Consider the following 27,645-nt stretch of genomic DNA (forward strand, 5'->3'; position numbering starts at 1 on the left):
CAGAGGGCCTTCTCGGTAGTGGTGCCTGCCCTGTGGAACGCCCTCCCATCAGATGTCAAGGCAATAAGCAACTATCTGACTTTTGAAAGGCATCTGAAGGCAGCCCTGCTTAGGGAAGTTTTTAATGTTTGACGTTTTATTGTGTTTTTAATATTCTGTTGGGAGCCGCCCAGAGTGGCTGGGGAAACACAGCCAGATGGGCAGGGTATAAATAATAAAATATTATTATTATTATTATTATTATTATTATTATTATTATTACATCTGCTCTTCAATAACTTAGTTGATAGCACTTGTTAGGGAGTGGTTTACTGAGAGCTAGTCTGGAAAGGTTATGATGCCAACTCCCCATCTAAATGGCACTATGCATTTTGAACTACAACTCTTTGAATTCAAATTCATTCATATATATATATATATATGGTTTGTAGTTTATTTTGTGCAAGGATATAGGTAAGCAATGGTATTTGGAGAAAATGGTGAGGAAAGAAAAATAAAGCAAGCGAAAATGAAGAACCAGTTCAGCAGAGAAATAATATGGGATGAGGGACAGAAAGCATGACTAAAAGCCTTTTTATAAAAGCTCAAAGCACACAGATGTTCTACCCTGTGAATACTGAAGCCTGTGAAAGATACATCATGCAGTGGGTTGTATCTGACTGAATCATTCTCAAAGTGGACTTGTTGAAATGAGTGGCCTCAAGCTGGCCATGTTTAACTTAATTCTGATAGATTTTAGTGGGCCTAGTCCATGAGTATGAATTGGTTGAATAAACCCTCTGGGTGGAATTCAATGTCACACTTTTCCAATAGTTTTGTCTGTGCAAGTATTCCAACTTGCCAGATGGAACAATACCCCCTCCTTCCAGGTGCTGTTCAGATAGCTCTCCCAACCCTGCCAGAGCCAATCGCAGGAGGTATGTGGGGGCTTTGGGGAAGGAGGGGTTCTGCTGATGCGGCTGGTTAGATGAATCTCCCCACCCCAAATCTCTGAACAGTGAGGGGATCCATGGGTTCCAGGCACTTACCCAGGTTTAGTTTCCTTGGATTGAAGGTCATCAGAGACTGTGGTGTCTTTAGGATATATTTATACAACCTGAGCATAAGATGGAGGGATCATAGCATTAATACCCCAAAAGATCTTGCTTCTCCACCAGTCACAGTTTTGTGTGTAGCACAGAGCAAATATGCCTCTGCGTCTAGCTTCCAACCTGCTTTCTCCCTAGATCACCCATCCACTCTTGCATTTGTTCCTCTCTACCTAGCAGCTAGGTGTGGGAGCGAAGGCCCATCCATTTTTTCCATGGCACAGAGAAATTTCTTTGGTTACGCTAATCATGGTGCTTAACTAGTTGGCCACACAACCATTGCCTAGAAAAAGGGACTGGTTTGGCAAGCTCTCATACCTACAAACCCCCACAGATCCAGGAACCCAATAATTGGGTCTCTGGGAATCCCTCATTGTTATTCAGACTGATAACAATACTGATATAAGCTTAAAACACATACAGATACACATACACATACACACACTGCTGTAAGGCAGTGCAATCACATACCAGTGTGTGAACACTTGAAGGTGGACCAAGTGGAAGACCAAAGGTCACAGGTATAGATATATTGTGATATAAGAGCAGGGAGATGAGGAGGAGGCAAGGTTGCAGAGCAACTTTAAAGCTAAGAGAAGGAGCCTGGACCGGGGAACAGAGAGGAAGCCAGCAGGGGGTTCAAGAAGGGGTGTTACATGATCAGATCCGTATTATGAATGTGACTGGCTGCGGCTTCAAAGTCCTAAGCAAAGATCTTTCCAACCCTGCTACCTCAAATGCTTTTAACTGGAGATGCTGAGGATAATTGAACCTGAGACTTGCTGAATGCAGTTCATTGATGCATTTAACCTATGCAGTAACATTCACTTTTCACTCTTTATGGAAAAAGCACACTGGTCCTGAATAGGCGGTGTTCTGAACAACCAAGGGTTAAACAGGAAAGTAAAAAATGTATTCTAAAAAAAGCACGTGTTGCTATGGCAACTCCTATATCACATGGTGGATGTGCCACCTGGGAGTTACAAAGCACTCCTTGAAAGCCCCTGTGCCACTCCTGAGCTACAATGAACAGATGGAATTTGGTGTATTTAACAGTGCTTGTGAAATGTAATTTGCTGAAATGCAAACTTGGTTAGGTTTAGCGTCCCCCCCCCCTTCCTGGTTCTTTAACTTCTCAAAGTCTTTCACTGTGGCTGCCAGAGAAGGACTGAGACAAAGCATAGAAGAGGTGACTGCAATTCCTGTGGGTGAAGAAAAAAGGAGAAAAAAGAGCTTATGAAGTCTGATTTAAGTGACCTCCTTTAATTTACAGAATATCAGCAAAACGCAAACACATAAAACTATTTTATCAATTCTAACAAAGACGTCTCGGGTGTAAATTAAAATAGTTGAAAATTTTATAGCAGCCTCCATATGCACAAAGTTACAGCAAGACTGAATCCCAGCCCCCAAAACGCATCTTCTTTCTAGATTGCCTCACAGTAATATTGCTGTGGGTTTGGGGAAATAAGAGCAGAGTGAAAGGCTTCATGACTTGTTTGGTTTGTACTTTCTGTTGCTCTTCTAAGGCTAAATAGCAAAATGCAAGCGGGGAAAATCCTCAAAGAATTGTTTTGATGCTGCTGCTACAATAGTGGGTGGGGGAGCCTCCCCTTTCTGCTTCAAAGACCCTCCAGCATGTAGCAGATCTTTGTTGGAAAAGTGATCATGCAGAGACTCCGTTCGTGTGTTTTCCATCCTTTTGAGGGTAGTGAAATCAGGGGTATGTGGGAATAGGAATGATTGGAGGCTCTGGTTGGCAATGGAAGCTATTTGAACAGAAGGAGGGGCCCATGCAATCATTGAGAACCCATGCTATTTCCCTTTGAAAAGATGTTGGATTTCTATGTCCAGTTTAGTATTATCAAGAAATTCATCAGGTTGATCAGCTGAAGACTGAAGAATACATGCCCCCATTTCAGTGCCTGCTGTCTTAAGACTTTGTACGGTGAATGTGCACAGGTGTCCATTTTAGGTACTAGGTCTGGAACAATTTTCTTCATTGCTTGGATGTAATGGGGGGGGGGAGAGAGAACCAGGCTCAAATTTCCAAGTGTTGAAAGTTCTTTGTTCAGACCATTAGAAGGAGTCAACATAGCACTGCCTTCATGGCATCCAGAGTGGTCATGGGCCCCACTTTACAGAGGATATTCCTCTATTTTGAAAGGTTGCCAGAGGACAATCCTATAATTGAAGGTGTCTTCTATTTAATGGCCATCCAGTCCAAATCTTATTTAAAGGCAAAAAACCAAAAAAAGGGAGAACAAGAGATTTGAAGTTGCCCACCAACCCAGTCAGCAGACTGAGCAGGGACACCTGTCGCTGATGCGTTCCCTACTAAGAGATGCAGTCTATTTCATTTTTTTAGAAAGGTATAGTAAATATTTCTGAATTTGTGTCTATAAACAAAAATGCCTTATGCAAACTGGTGTCCTCATTTTTGGCAATGCACAACTGGCCACCCTAATGTACTCTCAATGTTCTGAACGCTCAATATCCTTGAACAGCCCATCTGCCTCCCATATTTGGTTCAATCTAACAGAAAGAAAGAGCTACTAATTCTTTTAAAACATAAACTCCCATTTTGGTAACAAGACAAATACCTTCACACTTGAAGAGCCCCAAGTCAGTGAAAGCCGTTGGTGTTTAAAGTGACATCATGCACTACAGCTGAGTAACCAGACTTCAGCTAGGTAATGAAACTTATGAAAATTCAGTCTGAAAATCCCTGAAGGGAGTGGCAAACAGGACTAAGCAAAAGACATGCAGTAAATGGGTCAGTCCAGTAAGAGTTGACATGGGTTTTGCTGCTCTACCTCTTGAGATATGACTGGCCTCAACTCTGATGCTAGTGGAAGACCTACTTATCCAAGCAGACATTGATGGTGATCTAATTACCAAGCAGGTTTATTTTATTTTTTACTGTTTTGCTGCTACCAGGTTGTGATTTTTGGGTTGTGCGTTTATGTGTTTTCCTTTTAAATTTTCATGATTGTATCCCACCCTGATATTGATGGTGAGTAGGTTAAAATATGTTGAATAAATAATAATAATTGGCAGTAGCAATGTCAAGCACACTTCATACACACACAGTATTTGGATATTACAGGAAGGATAAACACACTTCCCGAACACACAGAATTTCTATAATCTATTGGCAAGCTATTAAAATATACAAGATAACATCCTAATGTTATTTATTTGCTTGTAAACTTCACAGAGACATATGGTTGGCAATTGTCTGAGGCAAGATGCTGAACTATGTAGTCCTTCCGTCTGACCAGAAAGGCTTTTCTTATAGCCCTCTCTGATGTTATAAATAACCCTTTCTAAGAAAATGTAAAAGTCAATCTTTCACCAGTAGTTATTCTAACAACATCTTTCCTATGCTCTCAGTCTCGCTTCACAGACTGTTGGCTTCTGAACTAGATCTCCAAAGGTCTCTGGGGTGGATGAAATCTTTAGAAAGTGTGCCTTGCATTTTGCTTCATTTGACACCAACACATTAGGTCAACTTTCCTCCTAGAGAACTACATTGTGTGGAAATTATTTTATGTGTGCACTTGTCAGTGTTAAGGTTAGATATAAAATAGCAGTAATACCTGAATGTCAAATTAGAGTTCACTCAACCAGATCTGCTCTTTGGCAGCGATGTCTGTGCTCCTTGCATTTCACCAACAAGTTCAAGATACACTAAATGTTAATGCACCTTAACCATATCTCTTAGAGTAGTGGTTCCCAAAATGGATTGGTATGGGTGGTTCATCAGACCAGCATTCACAGGTAAAATGCAATGCAAAGGAATCATTTAAGCAGTAAATGGAGAATGCAATTAGCAGCTTTCATTCTCACTTCTGATTTACATATATATTAGGTTTATATTTAGCAAACACTTTATTCAAATCTGGGGTTATATCAAAGCAGCTTTGATTTAGGTTACACCAATACTTTCATTAAATTATTTTAAACATGAAGCTGGTCACATGAAAAACATTTTCCCATGCTATATTCTCCAGATCTGGCTTTCTATGTGCATTATGTTGCCATCCTACATGTGCTACATTGCTACACCAACATAGGACCCATCATAGGAAGAATGCAACATAAAAGGATAACTTAAGCAGTAAAGGGAGAATGCAGTTAGCAGCTTTCCCTCTCACACATCACCACACCATCATCCGGCTCATCACTTCCATCGTTCCCTGACATGCTATTATGTAAGGACAGCAACTCAATTTAAACTCAGCAAGCACTTTCCCCATGACAGTATCACATTCAGACTGTTTCTTTCTGAACAACTGAGGAGCATAAAATGAGTAAAGCTCGTAGACTGTGTTCATTATCAGCGTTACTACCTCAGGGTACAGTGGCTCACCCACCCACAGCACCCTTTGGGAGAAGAATCTAGCTGTTTGCGTGTATTAGTAGCAACAAAGTTATACAAGTCAAAGTTCAGGGTTTCCCAGACTGTAGGCTGGAACTTCAATGAGGTTACTCCACAGAGGAATGAGGCCTGCAGTCTCTGCTTGCTGCTCGCTGAGTTACCTCAGAGTGAAGGTGAAGCTGTGGTTGGGCGATAGGCAGCACCACAAGAGGCCTTGCCCCCTTTTGCAGCAGTCCTCTGATATTGGAAATGATGGGTGTTTGTGTAAGTTTTTTGTATGTATGGAGTGAATGAGTGAGAGAGTGAGGCAGGTGGATTTAATTACGAGTACCAGTGGAGTCTGGTGCACACTGAAACCGGTAAGGAGGAAGCAGAGAAGGACTTAGGAGAGTGTGACTGGTTTCAGTCGCACTAGTCATGGAGCCTCAGGGGTGCTGCAGGGGGTGCTGCAACTATAGTTTAGACTGGAACACAAGAGGTTGGAGGAAGGTGCTGGATTTTGGGTGTTGCTCAGCGTGCCGCTGAAATTTGAGCCCCCAATGTCTGCCACTGGAGGAAGGCAAGGAGGCTGATGAAGATAGAGCCAAGAAAGGGTGGAACTAATTTTGGTTATGACCCCGTCCTTCTGCTTCCACTCTGAGTTCCACAAGAGCAACACTGAGACTAAGGAGGTTGACAGACAGTGCCACCCCTAGACTGGTTTGTAAATAAGGAGGGATGCAGGTGGGAGCTGGCTGAGGACATTCTGAGCCTGGTGCAGCAGTGTCCCAGTTGATTTAATGGACCAGCCTCCAATGAAAGGCACCTAAATTTCTGGCACAGTCTGAACACTGCACAATAGTGATGTGATGGGTAGAACAACGAAATAAGAAAGAGCAGGTGCTTGGTTTAGGAGCTGGTGGGAAAGATACAGTTGAATATAATATGTCCTAATGGTACTGTAGTGCACTAAACAATTTAAAATTATAACTTTCCCCCTCTTTTTTCCAAAGGTCAAACATATTTCTGAAGATCCTCCTTGTAAATGCCCTAGTAAATTTTGTGTGGAGCGTCTTTCACAAGGAAGATACAGAGTTGGAGAAAAGATCCTCTTCATCAGGGTAAGAAAGATTTACTATTCAACTTGCAGAGTGACATCTGGTAAGCACTTTACTAGGAATGAGCATTATGAGGAATGAGCATTATCTTGCCATATACTTGTCATCATTACTGGATAGAGTTGTGCAGGGGCAGATTTAACATGCCTCCATATATATGAACATCTGGCTGGGATAGATAGTTCCTGTAAATTACATAGTTAAAGTGGTTGGGTGTTTTTTTTTAATGCTGCTGATCTGTCTGCTTCTATCATCATTGTCCAACCCCTCCCCAACAGTTGTTTTATTGCCTATAAGAATGCAGTCATTACTGATTTGTTGCAGGAGATCCAAATCTCATTTTCATGGGTACCACTTCAGCTATGGATAATCACATTGACCCCATACTCAAACTGCAGAATGGTATTTTCTCCTGCCAAGTGAATCTACTGGAAAATACATTGAACATTGCATGGAACCTGGTTCTGTGAGTGCCAAAGGCCTCACCTGGATAACACCTGGGATGTGAATAATGAAGAATAATGTCTACCTGAGAAGCAGCTTGGCCACTGTTGCTTTCTGGAAGAGAACATGGTGGAGTGAGGAAGTGGGGAGTTCAGCATTGATGCAAATGCATTGGTGACACCAGTCTTGGGCTCCTGCCAGTGCATTGGCAACATGCTCACCTCCCTGTTGATTCCTCCTCCCCTTTCTGATATGTAACAGCAACCTATCTGCCAGAAAGCTAGTGTAGTGGCTTCCTGTCCCCCATTGAGATGCTTCTGGCTAAACCTTCCCTCCTTGCATGCGACAGTCCCAATGAAAATGGGTCTACTCTTGATACTGAAAAGCAGCAACAACCCAGATGTGATTGGTGGCCATGTGATTAAAGTAAAATTTAGACTGAGTCTATGCTGTTGAAGAGGCAAGTTTTCAGCTTGCTAAACACTTTCTCTGACCACTTGATAACCTTTCAAAAAAAGAAATATAGTATTTTTAGAGAAGCTGTACTCCATGATTTAGAAATGCTGTCCCTAAATGCAAGGGCTCATACATGGCCAGTTTCCTGTACCTCTATTAATTATCTATTGTCCATATGACACTCTCCTCCAACCATTACCTTCCCATATGTTCCCCTCCCTTAATCTGGATTGTCACATACTAGGTATACTCTGAAAAGGAGGGGGTATGAGAAAATCCAGACTGAGGGAGGGGAAAGTGATTGTGTTATTGCTGAGCATGTTTCAGGGTTGACTTTGGACACTGAAGACTGGTTTTCTGGGTGCAACCTGTATAAATCAGGCCCTGCCTCTGTTTCCATCTTGGTTGCATGCAAAAATAAGCCACTGATTTTAGCATGGTTGCATGAAATTGGATTTGTAAAAATAATTTAACAGTGTATTATTTGAGTTGTCATTTCAGATAAGCTGAAACATGTTTTACAAGATAGTGCAGATGAGTAATGAGAGTGAAATTTAAGCCTTTGATAGATGACATGTCACCTATACCCGTATGCCTTGTTCAAAAAGCGGTTGTATCTACACTGGATCTTGAATAGTCAAGTGGTTTGGGGAACTTTATGCTACACTTCTTAACAAAGGAACAGTTCCTCCAGTGCTGGTTTACTCACTTGAAGTCAACATGAGTCACTCCCTTATGAGTTAGAACAGGATTGGACTCCAATGGCTGAGTTAGGCCAGCAGTTCTTAAATTGTTTTTCTGTGTAGTTATTTCATTGGATGGAACGGATAGCAACTTAAGCAACTGCTGTATACTAAGTCGAACCATTAGATCATCTAGTTCAGTATTGTTTATACCAGCTAGCAGCAGCTTTCCAGTTCTTCAGGCAGCGATCTCTCCCAGTTCTACTTGGAGGTGCCAGGAATTGAACCGGGGACATTCTGCATGCAGAGCATTACTCTCTCCCTGAGCTACACTCCTTCCATACAACAGAATGAGTTGGATCATAAGAACCATGAGGAGAGAGAACTTTGCCACCCCATCCTCCCTGTTCCCCTGGAAAGCCACTCTTGAGAATTAGAGGAGCTTCTGGAATGGAGTGTGATGAGGTTGTCGGCTGGTGGTCCACTGATCTCTACCATGCATCTCTCCTTGCTCCAGAGGATTCTCACTTTCAGGAGAGGTGTTTTCGTGGAGATTCATGAGGCTGAAGTGGGGAGGAGAAGACAGGAAATTTCTCTTTCAATTGCTTTCGGTGGCTTGCAAATTTTGGAGGTTTCCTCCATTTGAAATATTTAGAAAATCATTTGTGGGCCGTAGGTCTGTTAGATCCCCAGTTTCTGGCTTACAGAGGCTGCAGATTAATCTAACCTTTGTTTCTGATTACTCTTTTTGTGATTGCCATGCTGCTTCCCTTTATATGAAGCAAAATGGAGGAGGATTGGAAAAAAATTAAAGATTATTTACAAAAATTTTATAAGTTATATGAATGTTAAGATTTCACATGATTTGGAAAATTTAGCTCCAACAATAAGATTTGATGGTTTGGGAAATTAAGTTATATTAATGAAAGAATTAATGTTTAAAATGATATTACATATGTCTTCAGAGTAAATTGACAATAAGTATTTTAAACTTAAAATATAATTAGTTGAAAGAACAAAAGAATGCACGAAACAAGGTGATAATTTGCTGATATTTTTATTGCAAAGAATGCACGGTGAGGGAGACGTGGGGAAGTCCGGTTGGTTATGAAAAAATGTTTTGAAAAGAGGATTTTCTTCTTTTTTCTTTCTTTTTCTTTTCTGTTACTTCTTTATATATCTGACTTTGTATTTTTATCTGGAAAAAATGTAATAAAAAATATTTTTTAAAAAATATATATATGAAGCAAAATTGGCAACAATTTGCAAGGAGCCTTTTTGTGGCCCCCAAACATTAATTCCTTGTACCTTCTCATGCACATGACATTTTTAAAAATCAGGAATGGCTAACCTCACTTGGCCTGAAGACCACATTCACCCTTGGTCAACCCTCTGGGGAGCACATGTGACTACCCACGCCTTGTCATGCACAGGCGACACATGCAAGCAGATGCTCACAAAGGTACAGTGTGTCTTCCTCAGCTGATCTGTTTAAACTAGCTGAAGGCTGTTGTGTCTCTCTGCTCATCAAATGATTACTTTGCTGACCAGGGAGAAATCTATTTGCATCCTCATCAGGGCACCCCAGTACCGTGTCTCATTTATTTTCTTTCTTTCACCATTGTCCCCAAAATTGGTGGTGTCTTCAGGGATGCAGAAAAATGGGCTTGGGGGCTAGATTAGGACCCACAGTGGAGGTTAGCCATCTCTGATTTAAATGTCTGAGCATGTTTAGGATTCTTCTCCGTCTGTAAAGCTAAAGGAGTTATCTAGATGCTAACTCACATGCCATACTTTAGCAAGGAAAGGCAGTGCAGTTGCTAAGGAAACAGAGCAAGGACATTTCTTTGGGGATTTACTATATTAACAGGGGCTTGCTTGCCTTTCTGTTTCTCCAGAAGTGTTGTTATAATGTCATGAAGACTGACAGCATTGAAATCCAGTAAATAAAAAATTACATTTACTGCACAAATAACCAGGCAGTATAACAATTCTGAAGGGCTCCATTAGGTAGGTAAAAGATGAAAGAAAATATAACCAAAATGCAACAGGTATTAGTGTTATTGATGGTGTTTATTATGCATACAACACCAGCAGTGCACATGACACTTTACAAAGACACTTAGGCCTTGTCCACATTTCTGCTTCTCCCCTTCTTAGAAAGCATGGGGTCAGGAATTTTTCTGCTTGCCCCTTGCTATCTAGGCGTGAGTCTGAGCAATTTTGCCATTGCCCTGCTGCTTTCTCCTGGAAAACCCACTCTGTAATGATAAATTAGAACATTGTTTTTCTCCCTTTCATCAGAGTAGTTGATCTCATATGTAAGATACTTTGCATATGATGCCTGTGCTCTTTTTGAGGCATAAATGTTTCCCTTGAAACTAATTCTGTTGCTGAATAATGTGTTTAACTCAGGAATCAATTATCAGCTTTTTGAAATTTACATTTTCCCTTGATCCAGCTAAATGTTTACATGTACCCCATTAAAACCCACAAGACTTCAATTAGTCATGACTAATTTGCTCCATTGTCTCATATAATGCCATTCTCACTCTTATGTGGAGGCAAATTTGCCACTCTCTCATCACTCCAGGGGAGGTCTCAAATGATTTCTCCCTGGGGAGGAGTGTTGGGTGGTATGAGTGGATAACTAGCCAGTTTGGATGAGGAAGGAACAGGGATATATATTCCCTGTTCTGTTGTTGTGCCCACCCTTCCTCCTTTTTGCAGTGTGGACTTTGCCAGTCACCTGTTGAAGGGGCTGAATAGGAATATTTAGGGGATCCTCTAATTGGCCTGGGATTCCTCTTTTTTGCCTTCTCCACTCTTTTGGAGTGGTGCAATTTATTGTCACTCAGGCCTTTAGTCTGGACAGGAAAGACAGTTTAAGATCTGGGACCTTTAATCATGTGGCATTGCCCTACACTGTATTTGCTTAGTGAGTGACAGGGGTGCCCAGTGGGCTGAACATGTGCATCAGGGTGAACGCCAAACAGATGGGGCCACAGTGTCCTTGTCTGATTCACAGATCCAGAGTTTGTGTAGCAAGGAGGAGGAATTTCTTAACCATCGTTGTTGCAGGGCACAGGTAGTGACTTCCGTCACCTTAGGAATTGGGAGGGAGATGATCCCCCCAAGTAGAGAAACTTCCTGCTCAGACTATGTTTTGTTTGGTTGAATTGGACTAAGGTTACTTGGTTTTCTCTGCAGATTCTCAAGTTTTCCATAATGTTAACTCTAAGCGGTGTCTTGAGTCTTCCTTGGAGTGAGCGTGATGGCAATTATGGTCTCATAATTCATTTTAGCTGAATTAGGCCCCTTATACATTAATTTTGTTAGTTTGGCTTCCTTTTATGCCTTCAGACAGTTCTTTAAATCATTGCTTCTGTGTTCTATGTATGTATTTTATACTCTTTTTTTCATCAAGAGGTAATGGGTAACCAATCACTTCAGTTTTCGTAGCCAAAATTTATGAAGAATATGGGAAACTTGAAAGAGCTCAGAGGAGAGTATGAAGGTAGTGAATGAAGGTAATGCAGAAAGCATGTTGAGCATTGGAAAAAAGCAAAAGTTTTCACACACTTAAATATCTTAGAAACAGACAACTGTTCTTCACTATCAGCAAAGAAATTGCAGAAAGATATAGGTCTGAATTGGATCATTCCTTCTGCTGGCCACATCTTGGGTTCTTTCGTGGAAGGAATGCTTCATCGTCTTGTACTGATGGCATCAATATACTGGAATGTCTTGCTGCTGACATCTACTGATCCTTTTAATATCCTTCTACGATTGTAAATCCTCACACTGTCACAACGCAATGACTGTTTTTAGTGAAAGAAACATATGGCGATATGAACCTTGCAGTTTTGTACATGAATGTAGCAGCTTATAGGATCAGACAGCCAAATCCATGCAAGAGCCAAAATGCTGACCTTACACAATCTCTGCCGTCCAATGCTGTCCTTTCAGGCAGAGGAAGGCACACCAAACCTCTCCTTCTACATTGGTGCTGTACTGGAACATCCCAAGAGCAATCAGATTTGCTAGAATAAAACTCTGAGCTCAGGTTTTGTGAAAACAAAGCAATTCTGAGCAATCAATGGGGCTTTCTTTTAATTATTCATGGATGGGTTTGATATTATGGATATTTACATGGAGAAGGCTGTACCAAATTAGTCATGTAAAATATCTTATCAAATGTTATGCTCTGGGCCGCTACAGCTAAAATGAATTGTTAGAACAAGACTACCTAATTAAGCCCATCACGTGTACAATCTCTGCATATTGGAGCCTTTTCTACATTCAATTTTGACATCAACCTATGGCCTCTATTGTATTCTCCACCTCCTTTCCTTTATTTCCTCCTACATGTTCTTTTCGGGTAACATCTATAAATGTGCTTTGGGTTTTACAATGTACCAATCATTTCCTTTCTTACTGTTTGTATATGCATCTTCTGTCTGTCCACCTGTTTGACAGGAAAAAGAAAACTAATGGATTAGTTTCCTGTCTCACAACTGTGTGCTGTTTCTTGCGATTAGAGTTGCACATCTCAACATGCCTCACCATTGTTTGTTCATGAAAGTTGCAAGAAATTATTAATTTATTGTAGCAAAGCCCTAGGTTCAGATGTAAAAGTTTCTCTCCTTTCTCTCTCTCTGAAAAGGAATTATTAATGAATACTCTGTATCCTGCTTTTTCATCTACTATGAGACCAAAACAGCTTACTGCAAAGCCCTAAAACAATGCCATAAAATGTAATTCTAAAGTGTAATTCTAAAGAATCTAACACAGCAGCGGCATACTAAAAAGCAACCATTAGCAGCATAGTTACAATGACCTTGGACTTGCATGCTCCCTTCCCTCTGGTGCAGTTGTGAGAAGTTTGGAATATTTGGTGAGCTTTGGAATATTTGGTGTATCATTCAGGTCCTATTCTGTGGCTGCTGTGAAGTTTAACAGTTGGGGGGCGGAGCTAGGCATCATGCTCTTTGAAGGTGAACTGTGAGGGGAGGTGGTGGAGAGGTTTGGGGAAGGTGTGGGGAGAGGAGGGGTGTGAGGTGTAAAGTAGGGCTGCCATATGTCTGGGTTTTCCTGGACACATCTGGGAATTTAAGGTCTGGGGGGGGGGATTTTAAAAAAATAAATCGGCAAAATGTCTGGGAAAATCCCAACATATGGCAGCCCTTTTCACAAGTGTCAATTTCAAGTAATTCAAGTAGCACCAAGGGGGTGTTTTCCCCACTCTCTCTTCTGCCCCTCCACCCCACCCCGCATGAGAGAGATGCCAAAGGAGCATGAGGCTCAGAAATCTCTTGTTCCCCGATGAGCTTGCTTGCTTGGTGGAGCCTGGGTGCGGCTGCATTCATCAGAAGGTGCTGCCCCAGCAGTGATGGCTGTAAGTTGTAGCTCTGCTCGCTGCCCACCTCCCTTGGAGCAACTTCGCAGAATCCCATCCCACAGCCGCTTCTCTCTCCGCCTACTGCGAGCTAGAGTACCACCTTGCCCCACTCTGCGTGCATGTCAGGCTTCAGGAAATCTGTCCCCACCCCCCATGGCAGGCTGCCAGTAACAGATAGACAAAGCTCTTACCAATGTCGTTCATTCAATATTCACAGAGAGAGGCTTAGAAATGTTGCCTCTTGGAATAATTGTGTTGCTCTGAGTAATCTCCTCTCCCCTTCCCTTCTCAGTCATCAACAGCACCTCCCCCCCCCCTTTACGGTGGCTGCTTAAGGCCATTTGTTTCTTAGCTTTTAGCTCTCCCACTTTTACTGCTCGCCAGGTTCTGGGCGAAGGGGGGTCTGGCATGCTTTCTGATGATAACGTGTCAGCCAACTGCTCCGGCTCTGTTTCTCCCACCTCCTCTTCTCCCATTATTTCCCAGCTTTGTCCCTCTCCTATCTCTGAGCTGTGACCTTCTGCAAACCACTGTTATACAGTGGTGTCTCGCAAGACAAAAATAATTTGTTCCGCGAGTCTTTTCGTCTTGCGATGCTTTTCATCTTGCGAAGCACGGTCTGTCGCAACTGCGCCTCTTCAAGCGGCTTTAAGAAAAAAGCGCAAGACGTTTTCGTCTTGCGAAGCAAGCCCATAGGGAAATTCGTCTAGCGAAGCAACGCAAAACCGAAAAACCCTTTCGTCTAGCAAGTTTTTCATCTTGCGAGGCATTCGTCTTGCGGGGCACCACTGTAAATCTATACTGTCTTCCTCTTCTCAGGAAGGTTTAGGAGGAGGGGGAAGTGGTCTCCACCATTTTTCCTCACTCCAGTCCCTGACAGTGCAGCACCGAGGGGCTGCCCAGCAGTCACTCCACTCTGTGTACCTTCTTCCACTGCTACTAGGTTGTTGTTGGTACAGCCATTAAAACAAGTATGTTCATTTCAATCCTTCTCTCTCTTTTGAAGCAAAATGGGTGGCTGTACAGAAGTTATTATGAGCTATAAATAGTAAAATGACCATAACAAATGCGCTTAGAAAACATTGCTTGCTTTTCAGCCATTTAATCTCGATACAGCCATAGGCACCTGAACAAATGCTCAATAAAAGGAAACCATCATATAACGTGTGTAAGCTTTGTGCAAGCCAGTCAGGATGAATGTTCAATAAACAGGTTGTCTGGACAATTTAGGATCAGCCGCGACTACCAGGAATAACAGAATGATATGCTTGGAGAAACACTGTCAAAATAAGTTCACCGGTATGCGCTGAGATGGACATGACACAGACTGACACTGCTTTAAAGGACTTGTCTGAAAATCCTCAAAGAAGGTTCAGCTGGCCAGTTCTTTGAGAGTGTATTTTTATTCTATTTTTATTCATACACAGCTGACCAGAGGCGCTATCTTGCACCCAATATTGGGGGGGGGGCAGTATGTGTCACATACATGTTGCTTGTCACATGTGTGTGACATCATATGCACGATGCACTCTCGACATCACAGCATCGGGAGGAGCTGCACAGCTTCCTCTCTCACGCTCAGGAGGAGCCAGTCACTCAACCACTCCATGCTCAGCCTCCTCTGCCCCCTCAACACTGAGGGCGCCTGACCCCTGCCAGCAAATATTAAGGAGGCCTAGGAATTGGCATGTCTGCAGCTGACTTATTATCAAGTGGTTTTTAAAAGTGAATTTTCCTTTTCAGGAAAGATATACCTGGCATCTGGCTTCAATTTCAGATTAGCCACAAGTCACAGACCAGTCACTTAAACTCTATGCCCTTTTGATGACAGCCTTATTAGTGTATAATGAATCTTAATTCAGAGCATTTGGATACTCTCGAGTGGAAACTGTAGTCAAAAAGCAAACCAGCTCCCGTAAGGGTTATTATTGTAGGACAATTCTCTTCATTAAGAAAATGTTCTATTACCATTTCTCTCTTAACTGACCAATTTTGAGTGTATTGTGTGCATACTGTGCATTTAACTGGTCAGCAAGAGCTACATATATAACCACAGGCACATTTTGTATTTCTGCTCACTGTTCTCTGCTGGAACTGAATCTTCTTAAGGCTGTAGTCTGTGCACATATATGGGGGAGAAAGTCTCTTTTTCATTCATTGTGACTTTCTTCTGAGCAGACGCACCTGAGAGAGGGATAGTCATGAAAAAAAGTTCATGTATCCACATTTCATAGTTTTCTGTGATTGTTTGCAGCAATTGCTTCCCAGCTTAGGTACTTTCACAAAGCATTATGAAAGGGATTAATCACTACATGATCCCATCCAATCAGAGGTCTAGTTGACTATGTGACAGTATCATTGAGGTCAGTTAAAACTCTCCCTGTAAGAGGAAATGTACCCTCATTGCCCAGGCTAACACTCCCTGTTTTGCTGTTGCATGGAAAGACTCCTGTGTAAAACTATCTGTAATGTTTAATAATGCATTTATTAAACATGACTAGTTGGAGCAATTGTAGATGAAAATGCATATCCTAATGAGTGTAATGCAATTTGGGTGGACAAGGTCTGCATTTGCATGTGCATCTAAGTACTGTTTTAATACTTCGTTGAGTGGCTGGGGCAACCAGAAGGATGGCATATAAATATTAAATTAACTTCGCTGGTGTTGTTCACATTCTGGACCAACTAGTCAATCACATGCAACAAATGCTGGTCACGGAAGGATCAGCCTGGTTGCTTTTGCAATGGGAGAATATTAACTATTTTCCTGATCCATGCCCACTTCTGATTGGTTTTGCACTCTTTTGCCATGAGCTATGAAATGTTGCTAAAAGGTGAGTAGATCTTTTGCAAGGTGAAAATGTTTGAGTATTTTGGCTCTGCATGACAACAGAGGACAAAGTTAGCTTTCCTTTGCAGATGAGAATTGGGTAAACAGTAATTATTTTTTCTCTTGCCTTCTGTCAGGTAAATGACAAAATGTTTCATTTTTTTTTGTTTTGTGTTCTAAAGAACCAGAGCAGCAGCTGCTGCTTGCTATCTGATAGCTCTCTTACAATGAACAGGAATAATTTTCTATAATAATCTGGATTCTCTTTTAAACCAGAGCATCAAAGAAAGTCTGTGAATGTATCATAAGGGAGCTATAAGTAGGATTGCCAGTATTTTTATGGCCCTGGGACTCTGTGTCTTCAACAGCAACCTGAGCCACATAAATTAAGCAGGTCCATCTTCCATTTGAGAAGATCACCTAAACCACCCCTAAGCCTATGTGTGTCTTCAGGCTGGAAGATGGGGAGCACACTGAATTTTCATAGAAATTCCCAAATGATTCCAATATTCCAATAAGTATGTTTTCTTACATATGATATTTGTCTAAGGCTGCAATATACACTTATTTGGGAGTATGCTTTATACAGTAAAGACACACAAAACTGGAATGTAAAATAAATAACATTATATAGCCTTTACTATCCATATGCTATTAGATTAACTTCCAGATCAGGAAATGAGAACATGAGGAGTTATTCTTCATTCTGTCAGAGCAAAGTATGTGTGTGGGGAGGAAGGGATGAGAGGAGCAGAAACTAAGTTGAGAGTTGGTAGTAGAAATGGCAGCTGCAAGTTTAGAAAGAATAACAAACTTGTTGCATTGATGCTGCAACTTGAGTCAAACTTTGGTATATGGAGTATCTCTTTGCATTTATTACTTATTTACTGTCTTTTGAAACAATGCTTCTGAATCTCAAAGCAATAATAAAATATCCATGTACTATAAGGTAGGATATCAAGAGGGAATGTTTATCTAAACCACGTGTTACAGACTAACAAATAAGAAAGCAATGACTGTCTGAGGGTAGTGATATGCAGGAGAGAAAGGGAACAGAAAAACTATTTAAAAACGACAGTATCTCTGAAAGATGTCTCATTTTTAATTCACTATCATTTGTCCCATTCTCTTAATGTTTTCCTCAACATGAGCCAATTTAAGAGAGAAGTGGGCTGATTTCAATCTCAGTCAGTCTCCATATTTTCCTAGAATGTGCACTGGCCACTTGTATGTTTTAAATTTGCAAAACAAGAGTTTGCAAATTTGCAAAACAAGAGTCAGGCTCTCTTAATAATTAAGACATGAATATGTGTTAGGTGATTCTGAGCTAGCACCAAGGCATGGCCTTGCTAGGTCAGACCAAGCATTACAGTCATACCTTGTACAGTGGTACCTCAGGTTAAGTACTTAATTCGTTCCAGAGGTCCGTTCTTAACCTGAAACTGTTCTTAACCTGAAGCACCACTTTAGCTAATGGGGCCTCCCGCTGCTGCCACGCCACCGGAGCACGATTTCTGTTCTCATCCTGAAGCAAAATTCTTAACCCGAGGTACTATTTCTGGGTTAGCGGAATCTGTAACCTGAAGCATCTGTAACCTGAAGCGTATGTAACCCAAGGTACCACTGTATTCCAAATGCTTTTGTTGTTGTTGTTGTTTTGCTGCAAACCCGGATGTGAGTGTTCCTGTTTGCAAACGTTCTTTGGAACTCAAACGTCTGACGTGACTTCTGTGGCTTCCGATTGGCTGCTATTGTTTTTTACAAATACAGTCGTATCTCGAAAGTTGAATGGAATCCGTTCCGGAAGTCCGTTAGACTTCCAAAATGTTTGGAAACCAAGGCACGGCTGCTGGAAGCTCCTGCAGCCAATCGGAAGCCGATTGGCTGCTGGAAGCTCCTGCAGCCAATCAGAAGCCGTGCCTTGGTTTCCAAACGTTTTGGAAGTCTAACGGACTTCCGGAACGGATTCCATTCAACTTTCGAGATACGACTGTATTTGTAAAAAACAAAAGCTAACACTTATTAGGTACTCCACCAGAAACTGTCCAGTAGTCCACCAATCTGCCATTTACACATTCCCTGATCAAAGGGGTTTAAACCTGCTGCCTCCATAAATGGGCATCTTTAGGGATGCAATTGTATGATTTAACTACATAGTCCAGCGGTTCTCAACCTGTAGGTCCCCAGATGTTGTTGGACTACAACTCCCATCATCCCTGAGCTCTGGCCTTGCTAGTTAGATGTGATGGGAGTTGTAGTTCAACAACATCTGGGGACCCACAGCTTGAGAAAAGCTGACATAGTCAGTGTCTCTCTCCCCCCCCCAACCCTTATTGGATGGAATATTGAAGCCTGGTTTTGCTCACTCTAACAAAAAAATCATTGGAGTAAAAACTGATTTGGCTATAATGTTCCTTGTTGTTTGGGAAATGCCTTTTGGCTTTCTAAGCAGATCAATATTTGATTTGTGTAAGCCTTATTGCAACAGTTGTAGAATTATGTGCTACAAACATGAAACATATAATTAAACTTTGGGTGGTGAATGTTTTCATGTATGGATTTGAAAAGAGCTTTGCACAATGTTCTTAAACCACCAGAAAAATCTCCCTTTAAAACCTTTGCTGCAGAGCATTTGCAGAAAAGTGGAACGCATTCTTGAGCCATGTTGACATCATAAAGCCTATGGCACTTTGGCTTTCCTTCTTATTAGGGTTTCTTTTTCAGCAGAGATGTCCTAACTTATAATTATATACATCAGAAGTTTAAAACACTGGAGCATTCATAAGGAGATGGAATTGCCTTTTCAAAATATGTTGCTTTAAGGGATTTTTGATTTATAGGATTGCTTCTAGCAGAAACATCTGAACATATAAACGAGAAGGCGCTGCACAGAGAAACTTAGAAAGGACGTAATTACATGACCACCCTCTGAAAGTATTTCTACAGGAATGCCATCTCAGAATCATGTGTGGTCTTTCCTAACTGTTCCAAGGCAGCAAGGAAGGAGGGTTGGTATTCACCAGCAATTCAATTACTCCATTTCCCCAATCACTCTGTCACTGTATCAGCTACACCAGAGCTCTCCAAACTGTGTGTCGCGACATGTTAGTGTGATGGCTGCAGTGTGTAGGTGTGTCGCACAAATGCTCCCCACACTCCTCCAGGGGCTGGAAAGGGTTAGTTTAACCTCTGGTTTGCTAGTAAAACTGAATTACTGTGTTGTGAAATGATGCAAAACTGAATTACTGTGTTGCGAAATAATGCATGTCTAAAAAGTGTGTCACCAACTTGAAAAGTTTGGAAAGCTCTGAGCTACACTGTATTTGAGTTTGCTTCCTCTCCTCAGAATATCAGCTCAGAGAACACCTGCAGCCAACATGTCCGAACCTTGCATATATTCACTACCCACTAAGGGCTGATTCCACACTTCCACTTGTGCTGTGCCTAGAAAGCACAGGTCCAAGGGCTTTCCTGCTTGATCCACGTTTTCTAGACATGGGTACAAGCAGTTTCCCTCTTGCCCCACTCCCTTCCAAGGGAAAACCCACTTTTTAGTGATAAATCAGAACCACCATGCATACTTCTTCAGATATCTGTGCCAAAACCAGGCCAAAAACCTCAACTGAAATGGATCTGCATGATTACTATTACTTCTCTGAGATGCTTCTGATATCTGAAGAAGTGTGCATGCACACGAAAGCTTGTACCCAGAACAAACTTAATTGGTCTCCAAGGTGCTTCTGGAGATTTTTTAAATTTTTTAATTTATTTCAACTTAATAGTATGCTACTGTAAATCACTCAAGCATTTCTCAGGTCCACTGAGACCTGAAAAGTTCTGAAAAAAGTAGTTCAAAACATCTAGAGGACATAAAGCTAGGGAAGGCTGGGCTAGGGTGAATGACCACAACAGCCAATGTCTTACCTGATAGGCAAATTTACAAGGTAAGTTCATTATTCCAGATGTCGGTTTCCATAGCGATTGTGGTGCTAAATTAGGAAGTGAAAACAGGAAGCACCTCAGAGAAGTAGAAGTAATAGTAATCTTGCAGGTCCATTTCAGTTGGGATTTTGGCCTGGTTTTGGCATAGAAACTGCTGTGGTTGCCCTTTGGGATTACCTTTGTAGGGAGAATGACAGGGGAAATATGTCCTCGTTAATTCTGCTCGACCTCTCAACAGTTTTTGATACCATAGTATCCTTCTGGAGCATGTGTTTGAGTTTGGGGTAGGTGGCACTGCTTTGGACTGGTTCTGGTCCTACTAGGATGGTTACTCCCAGAGGATGATGCTTGGGGAGTGCTTTTCAGTCTTCAATGTGGAGTTCCTTGGGGCTCAATTTTATCCCCTATGCTAGTTAACATCTACATGAAACCGCTGAGTGGGGTCATTCAGAGTTTTGGAGTACATTGTCAGTAATGTGCCGATGGCACATAGTTCTCCTTCTTCTTTATATCTGCAGGTGTGGCAATGGATGTGCTAGACTGTTGTCTTTCTTCAGTAATGGACCGGATGAGAGTCAGCAGACTGAAGCTCAATCCAGATAAGACCTAGGTATTGTTAGTGGGTGGTTCCCTAGATCACGAGTGGGAGGTTGCCTGCTCTTCATTGGTGGGTTACATGCCCTCTGAAGGAACAGGTACAAAGCTTGGACATACTCCTGGATCCTTTGCTGTCACTTGAGGCTCAGGTGGCCTCAGTTGCACAGAGTGCCTTCCATCAGCTTTGGTTGGTGGCCCAGCTGTGCCCCTACCTGGACAGGTATAGCCTAACTTCTGTTGTCTATGCCTTAAATGGCTGAGGACTACAATTCCTCAAGGTCTGCCTCTCCCCATATAAATTGACCCAGACTTTGCAGTCATCATTTGAGGCTCTTCTTCATGTACTGCCAGTAGCAAGCATTTTGCATGTCAACACTATGTTAATTGATTAATCTGTAATTTATTATATAATCTGGATTTGCCTGTTCATGCTGCTGCTGCTGCTGTTACTACTACTACTGTGAAGAGTGGTGACTTTGGGTGTCAGAAGCATTAACAATTGCAATATCAGCATGTCAAAATTTCCAGTTGTAAATAGGTTCATTTCTTTGGAGTGGTATGACTTGATCAGTGTGAATTCCACCCGCTCCCTGTACAGTTAAATGTGCTTCCAGTCTTTGGCTCAGTGAATTAAAGGAGAGATGCAAAATTAATTTATATAGATGAATCCAGATACAGTATATTTATATATGAAGATGAACATTATATGCTGGTTGTAAGCTATTGTTCTGTGCGCAACTTGGATTGAATCCAGACAACTTTGCCTTGCCTTTGTTGAATTTTACTCTTGTTTTTCAGAAACAAGGCTATTTTGAGCTAATTGTTTTGGTTTGTGTTACCAAACAGTTGCTTGTTATGTCATGTTGCTCACTGTGGTTTGCTAAGAGGAAAGGAAGAGAGTCATATAACATTTTGAGACATGTACAAAGAGCCCTGTTTTTCACTTTCCTTTCCCCTCCCTCCTCCCTCCTTCCCCAAGGTATATATGATTGTAGCAAGCCAAGAAAGTGATGTCATGCCCATTTAATGCTGAAAGTGTACATTGTTCCTTCGCCCTGCTTCTCTCTAGAGCACACGTTGTCATCTTTCTTTTTTTGGTGGTGGTGGTTTTGTAAATTCAGAATTAATGAATAGTGCCCACTTGCAGATCTGAATAGCGACATTCTTCAGTAAGCAGGGCACAAATGTAATTTCTGACTCGCTGAAAGCAGGCTCTAAGGACCATATAGCTCTCTGGTGAGTGTCCACATATGCTATGACCCTTTTTTTATTGGTTCTGGAGCAGACAAGCACACTTGTGTATTCAGTCCCTCTATACCACTTGCGTGTCCAGCTGAGCCCCTTCACCCATCTTCAAGGCAGATGGAAATAAAATACATTTCTGATTCTTTAGGAAGTTTTTCACCTGTTTACAAGTAGGTAGGTATACCTATTGTTATTGTAAAGCACTATTCCAGTACCTTGCCTTATTGGAGATTGATGTAGATATATTTGAATAACCTAGAGGCTTACCGTATTGGCCCGAATATAAGCAGCACCCGCAAATAAGCTGTACCTTTAAGATTAAAGGGGGGGGGGGGAGAGAGAATACCTGGATATAAGCCACTCCCTTAAAATTCTGCAGGCACTCGCACACATTCCGTTTTACCGTATGTCTGTTTCAGCAGCAATATTGTAAAAGCCAATTTTTGTAAGGTCGCGAATTTAATCTGCACTTTAACTTTTCATGGTCGGAATTTGGGGGGGGGGGGAGTGTGGCTTATATTCAGGCCAATACGGTATTTGGGCCTTCTTGTTGGTGAATTGGGAGTGGAGATGTGTGGAGCAACACCAACCCTTTGCCTTTGCATGACTAGCACAACCATCTGTAGCTGTGAAGCCTTCATGCATGCAGGTGAACTCACAAAACCTGCACAATCAGGGTGTCAAGTCGCACATAAGCTTTCCTGTGTACAGCTGAATGCTTGAAGAAACTAGAGTGTGGGATGACATAGCACAATCCCACTTCCATGTTAACTAATGTGGAAGCAAGAATCCATGAATATGGTTTTAAGTCAGTTGGCGTTCTAAAAATATGTATAATTTCTACGTTGAACCAATCTATGATGTCCTATGGATCCTTACAAGTGTCCTGCTTAAAGAGACTGAGATGGTTCCATGGGATTTAGTCCTAGAATCATACTTGGCTCTCTGGCCCAGCTTTGCATGAGTGCTACAAAAGACACAACGGAATAGCCTTATTATGATAGATGGATCATAACCATCCCGCTATGTTGTATATTAGTTTCGGTGTGGTTCAGGGGATATGTAAGTTATCTCATAGTGCCATTTGTATGGGATTTTAGGACTTCCTCACATTATGATGACTATACCATGGAAAGAATTGAAAGGAGACATATAAGACTGAAAAATATGGGCCGTGAAAATAGCTCAAGAAACAACATTTGAAGGAAGGATAGAAAAAAGATGTGGATCTGGAAAGGGAAAGGCGGTTTCTCAAATATTTGCTAGGTGATAAAAAGTAAACAATTGTGACTAAGCACACAGAGAAATTATCTTAAACTGAATGCACATTTCAGCTAATATTAAAAAGTATTTCTATCTACAAAATGAACAGTTCAGCAGTGGAAGAAGCTGTTTAGACAGGATATTAAATCTTTAATATTTAGGTGATTTTTTAAAAAAATTAGTATCGTATAGAGTTTTGTAGATTTTGGATAGCCTTCCAATGAGTATGTCTCTTGCTGAGAAAGGGACACTAAAAACTTCACAGAGTCTCATCAGGAAACTCGTCATGTGAATTCTTTTAAAGAATAAGCAATGAGTCCGGTATCATTTATTTATTATTGTACCCTACCCTTCAAACACATTATCAAGGAGGCTTACTATTAAAACAGTATGAAGTAATAAATACTTCTAAATAAGCAAAAAAAAAAAACAAAAAAAAAAAACATTAGGGCAGCATCCAAATAAAACAGATCAACAAAAGCAAAAAACAAAACAAACAAAAACCCCTGGGGAAATGCAAAGCTCTTTCCCATGTGCCAAAAAGACATCAGAATGGGTTCCAGGTGAGCAAGGTTGCCATCCACTGGACCTCGGGTGCCTGAGGAACCCAGTAAAATCTTATGGTGAGGTTACTGGCAGGCAGCAAATATGGAGAGTGGGACAGCTGACCCTTCTGTCTACTTCATCATATTCAGCTTACTTTTGTGTCATTAAAAAAAATAACATTTATTTTGTGCAGTGTAAGCTTTCATAGGCAAAAATACATTCAGTCAAATTTCACTTCATATAACACAGGCCTGTCTAACAGGACGATTGAGATATACTGGTCAATCACGGGGTGTCCCTGGTCGATTCTGGTTGAATTTAGGACCCCTACATATTCAATAAATAAAAAAAAGCTGAACAACTTTGGCTCCCTAAAAAAACCTCCACAACTCTGGTCAATCCTCCTTTTAAAGACAATGGGTAGATCACTGCCAGTTTTTTAATACTGTGAGTAGATCGCAGTCTCTTGGGAGTTGGACATGCTTGATATAAAAGTTAAAGTTAGATCTTAGCTACAAAGATGCTTGCACCTTTCATATGCAAAAGGAAAAGTTTTTCCCAATAACTTCAAAAGTTTTTCCCAATAACTAAACTGAGAATTGGATGAGCACTTCTGTGCCACACTACTTTATTTTCACTCCTGCTTTGTTTGTTGTTTGCTGTAGCCCCTAAACCTTCCTCAACCATGTCAGGAACTAGAAGAAGGAATAGTGGCAATGATTATGTTTTCTAGAGATGCCAATGGACTCAGATCTGGAAATAAGTTTCAGAATTCAGTAATGCTTGGCTCAAAGGAGAGGTAAACTATGACAAGCTCCTGAATTCTCCTGTGTCTTGGATTAACATGCAAACCAGAGAAGACATTCCTGGTTTATTTACCCCTTTCAAGTGGTGTTCTGAGTTAAGTCGCTGCAGAAACCCACGCCTTGCAGGGTACAGTAGACTTAAGTTCCCTCTCTCTCGCCCATGTACAAGTTTGCCCAGATGCATCTCTTCAAACCCCATATATATGTTTCTGCACTAGTTATTTATTTATTTTGTTTCCTACATTTATATCCCACCTTTTATCCAAGGAGTTCAAGGTGCTGTACACTGTTCTCCCCCATCTCATTTTACCCTCCCAACAACCCTGAAGGGTTGGCCCAGGGTCATCCTGAGAGCTTCATGGCTGAATGGGGTTTAGAACTCTGTTTCCTGGGTCCAGTATTCTTAACCCTTTTGTCACACTTTGCTTAGGAGGCTGATATGAGGAACTGGCCCTGGTCATTGTGTGGGGGCAAAGCTCTATACTCCCTGTGCAGGATTCTTGTTCTTGCTTTGGCACATGGAGGCATTTTTGATGGACGGAATGTTAATTTTTCTGAATGTTGGATTGGCTCAAAAAATAAATAAAAATCTAAACCCTAAGGTTTTTGTTTTTTTAAAAACCCCATATAATTTGCAAGTTAATTTGAGGCAAACAAAGGAGAGTTTGCCTCTTTCTTCTTTTTTTTTCCAAAGCAGAAAGTTTTGCTCTCTGTATGCGTAGCTCCAGAGTGCATCTCCTTCAAGAGCTCTGGGATATTACATGCATCTAAATTGATGTCTGTGAATGCTGATCCCCTCTACAGGACCCAAACAAGGCATTGTAATACAGAGACAGGCTATGAGGCTGCCCCATCAGAAAGCTACTCACTACTTATTTGTGAGGAAACACCTTCTTGTCACAGGGCCAAATTCTACACCAGAATCCAGTTGTTCATGCTGAAAGGAAATAGGAGGATAAAAGCTCCCGGATACTCTGTTTCAGCAATCAGTAGAGTTTCTTTTTTCTTTTTTTGGCATTTAGAGTATATTTCTAGTCCAAGACCTTAGCCAGAGTCTGTAAAGGGTTTTTCTTTTCTTTTTTTATATATAAAAAAGAGTCTTCTATAGTGTAAAGGGAAAGATATAAAACTGATGAATGTCAAGACATCCAACGTTCTCAAATTTCTTACATTAGGGGATTTCAACGGGGCTCTGCCTAAATGTCTCCATGTTGCATTTGGCAGGGAGCAGCACTCTGGATGGCTAATGCTAAACTCAGATCATTTATCTTCAAATCACAAAGAAAAAATAATAATAATATCAGAGCTATAAGGCTATCAAGTACCTCCATAGTTAGGAAATGTGGTGTGTAGGGAATACGCTCTATCTCTCTTGGAACCCATAGGTTTGATGTAAAGAAAAAGGTTGTTCATGAAAACTGACCCCTCTGTAGCAATCTAATTAGTTGGATGGATTTCAGAATTAAGTGCCTCGCTGCTTACTCATCAAGTGCCACAAGGATGAAATAGAATAAGGCTCCTCCTTCCCCTCATCTCCTCTCCATCCTGAGGCAGAGATCTAAATTCCACATAACATAGGATAATTACATCCTTCCCCCTTTTACCCAGTTCATACTGACCATGGGGGAAAAGTTAGTTGCAAAGTCTTATCTGGCATATAGGAAAACCAGACGTATCTTTGGCAAGTTGTGTTGTTCTCTTTTGTCATCTCTGGTATAAGGCTTGCTCGCTTTTAGGCAGCAATTCAATCCTTCAGTCTGCATGGATTTGTATTCAGTGTTTCAATTTAATCCTATCGTTCAGAAATCAGACATATTTGAAACGAAGGTTCGACTCGCTTCCATTATGATCTTTGCGGTCACCGACTTACTAAACTCCGTTCAACTTGCCCCATTTTCCTGCATTGCATATATGTTCTGTTCACCCTGATTTTGCATTCAAATACAGAACAAAAGATGGAAAATGTTTCTTGTGACCTCTGAAGTGCACACATGGAAAATTGGCTGTGTGTTCCTCTAAACGGAGAACTAGACACAAAACACTGGTTGTGGCATAAATGCTGGCCACTGGATCCCATTTTAGGTTAGAGGTGATTGTCTTCAAATACAGTATGAGGACACAATTTGAAGTAGCACTTTAAATATGCATGCATTTTTATGGCAGGTTGATATTTCATTGACAAAGGTGGCAACCCTATTTCCTACTAAAACTGAATTTGTGGTAGACATGATATTAAATTGTACATGGAACAAAAGGATATTTCAAGGCCATAAGAAAATGGGAGGATATACTGCTCAGGTACTGGAACTGTAGCTTTTCATCCACCTTGTTAATTTCATGAGCCTCAGTGTAACTCGGCTACTTCACACAGCTTTCTAATTAACCTTTAACTACTCTCAGGAAGCTCCTTTTAGTAGCAGTTGGTAACCTGGATCCCTTCCCCCCATTGGGATTTGCCTAAGTAGCCTATGGATCTCTGTATGGTTAATGCTTTTCTTTTGCAATTGGAAGAGTTTCCCAAACCAATCTTTTAAAAATGCTATAGGCATCTTAACAAAAAAACCCCGTTTTTCCTGGAAGAATGGAAAGAGTGGTGCTGTGTTTTTCTCATTAACGTTTTACATTTTCAGGGACTTTTTTTATGTGGGGAGCTTTAGCGATTTAGCAAAAACACTAAAGACAAGTACAACATAACCCTCGGCAAGAGTGTGCAGCACAAAGGCCCGATAGGCTCTCTCTCTCTCTCTCTCTCTCTCTCTCTCTCTCTCTCTTTTCATTATCCTGACATTGCTAAGCAACCAAGGACATATTGCTTTGTATTCTATGTGGCATATTCTGTCATTTTTAAAGCTGCCCCCTCCAC

The 27,645-nt window shown here is 41.3% G+C and overlaps 1 protein-coding gene across 8 annotated transcripts in view; it reads left to right on the forward strand.

The window, feature by feature from the left end:
- GAS2 (growth arrest specific 2) overlaps positions 1 to 27,645 on the forward strand; it is a 115,415-nt gene that overhangs the window by 73,439 nt on the left and 14,331 nt on the right. For all 8 annotated transcript variants that reach the window (XR_014517072.1, XM_083465404.1, XM_083465407.1 and 5 more), the window contains one exon: positions 6,465 to 6,572. Coding sequence is in view for 7 of the 8 variants with exons in the window: in XM_083465404.1 (XP_083321530.1) it covers positions 6,465 to 6,572 (108 nt within the window). In the remaining variant the exon portion in view is untranslated. The remainder of the gene's footprint in view (positions 1 to 6,464; positions 6,573 to 27,645) is intronic.

This window comes from Podarcis liolepis (genome assembly GCF_965112155.1).
Source record: "Podarcis liolepis genome assembly, chromosome: 1".
Taxonomy (NCBI): domain Eukaryota; kingdom Metazoa; phylum Chordata; class Lepidosauria; order Squamata; family Lacertidae; genus Podarcis; species Podarcis liolepis.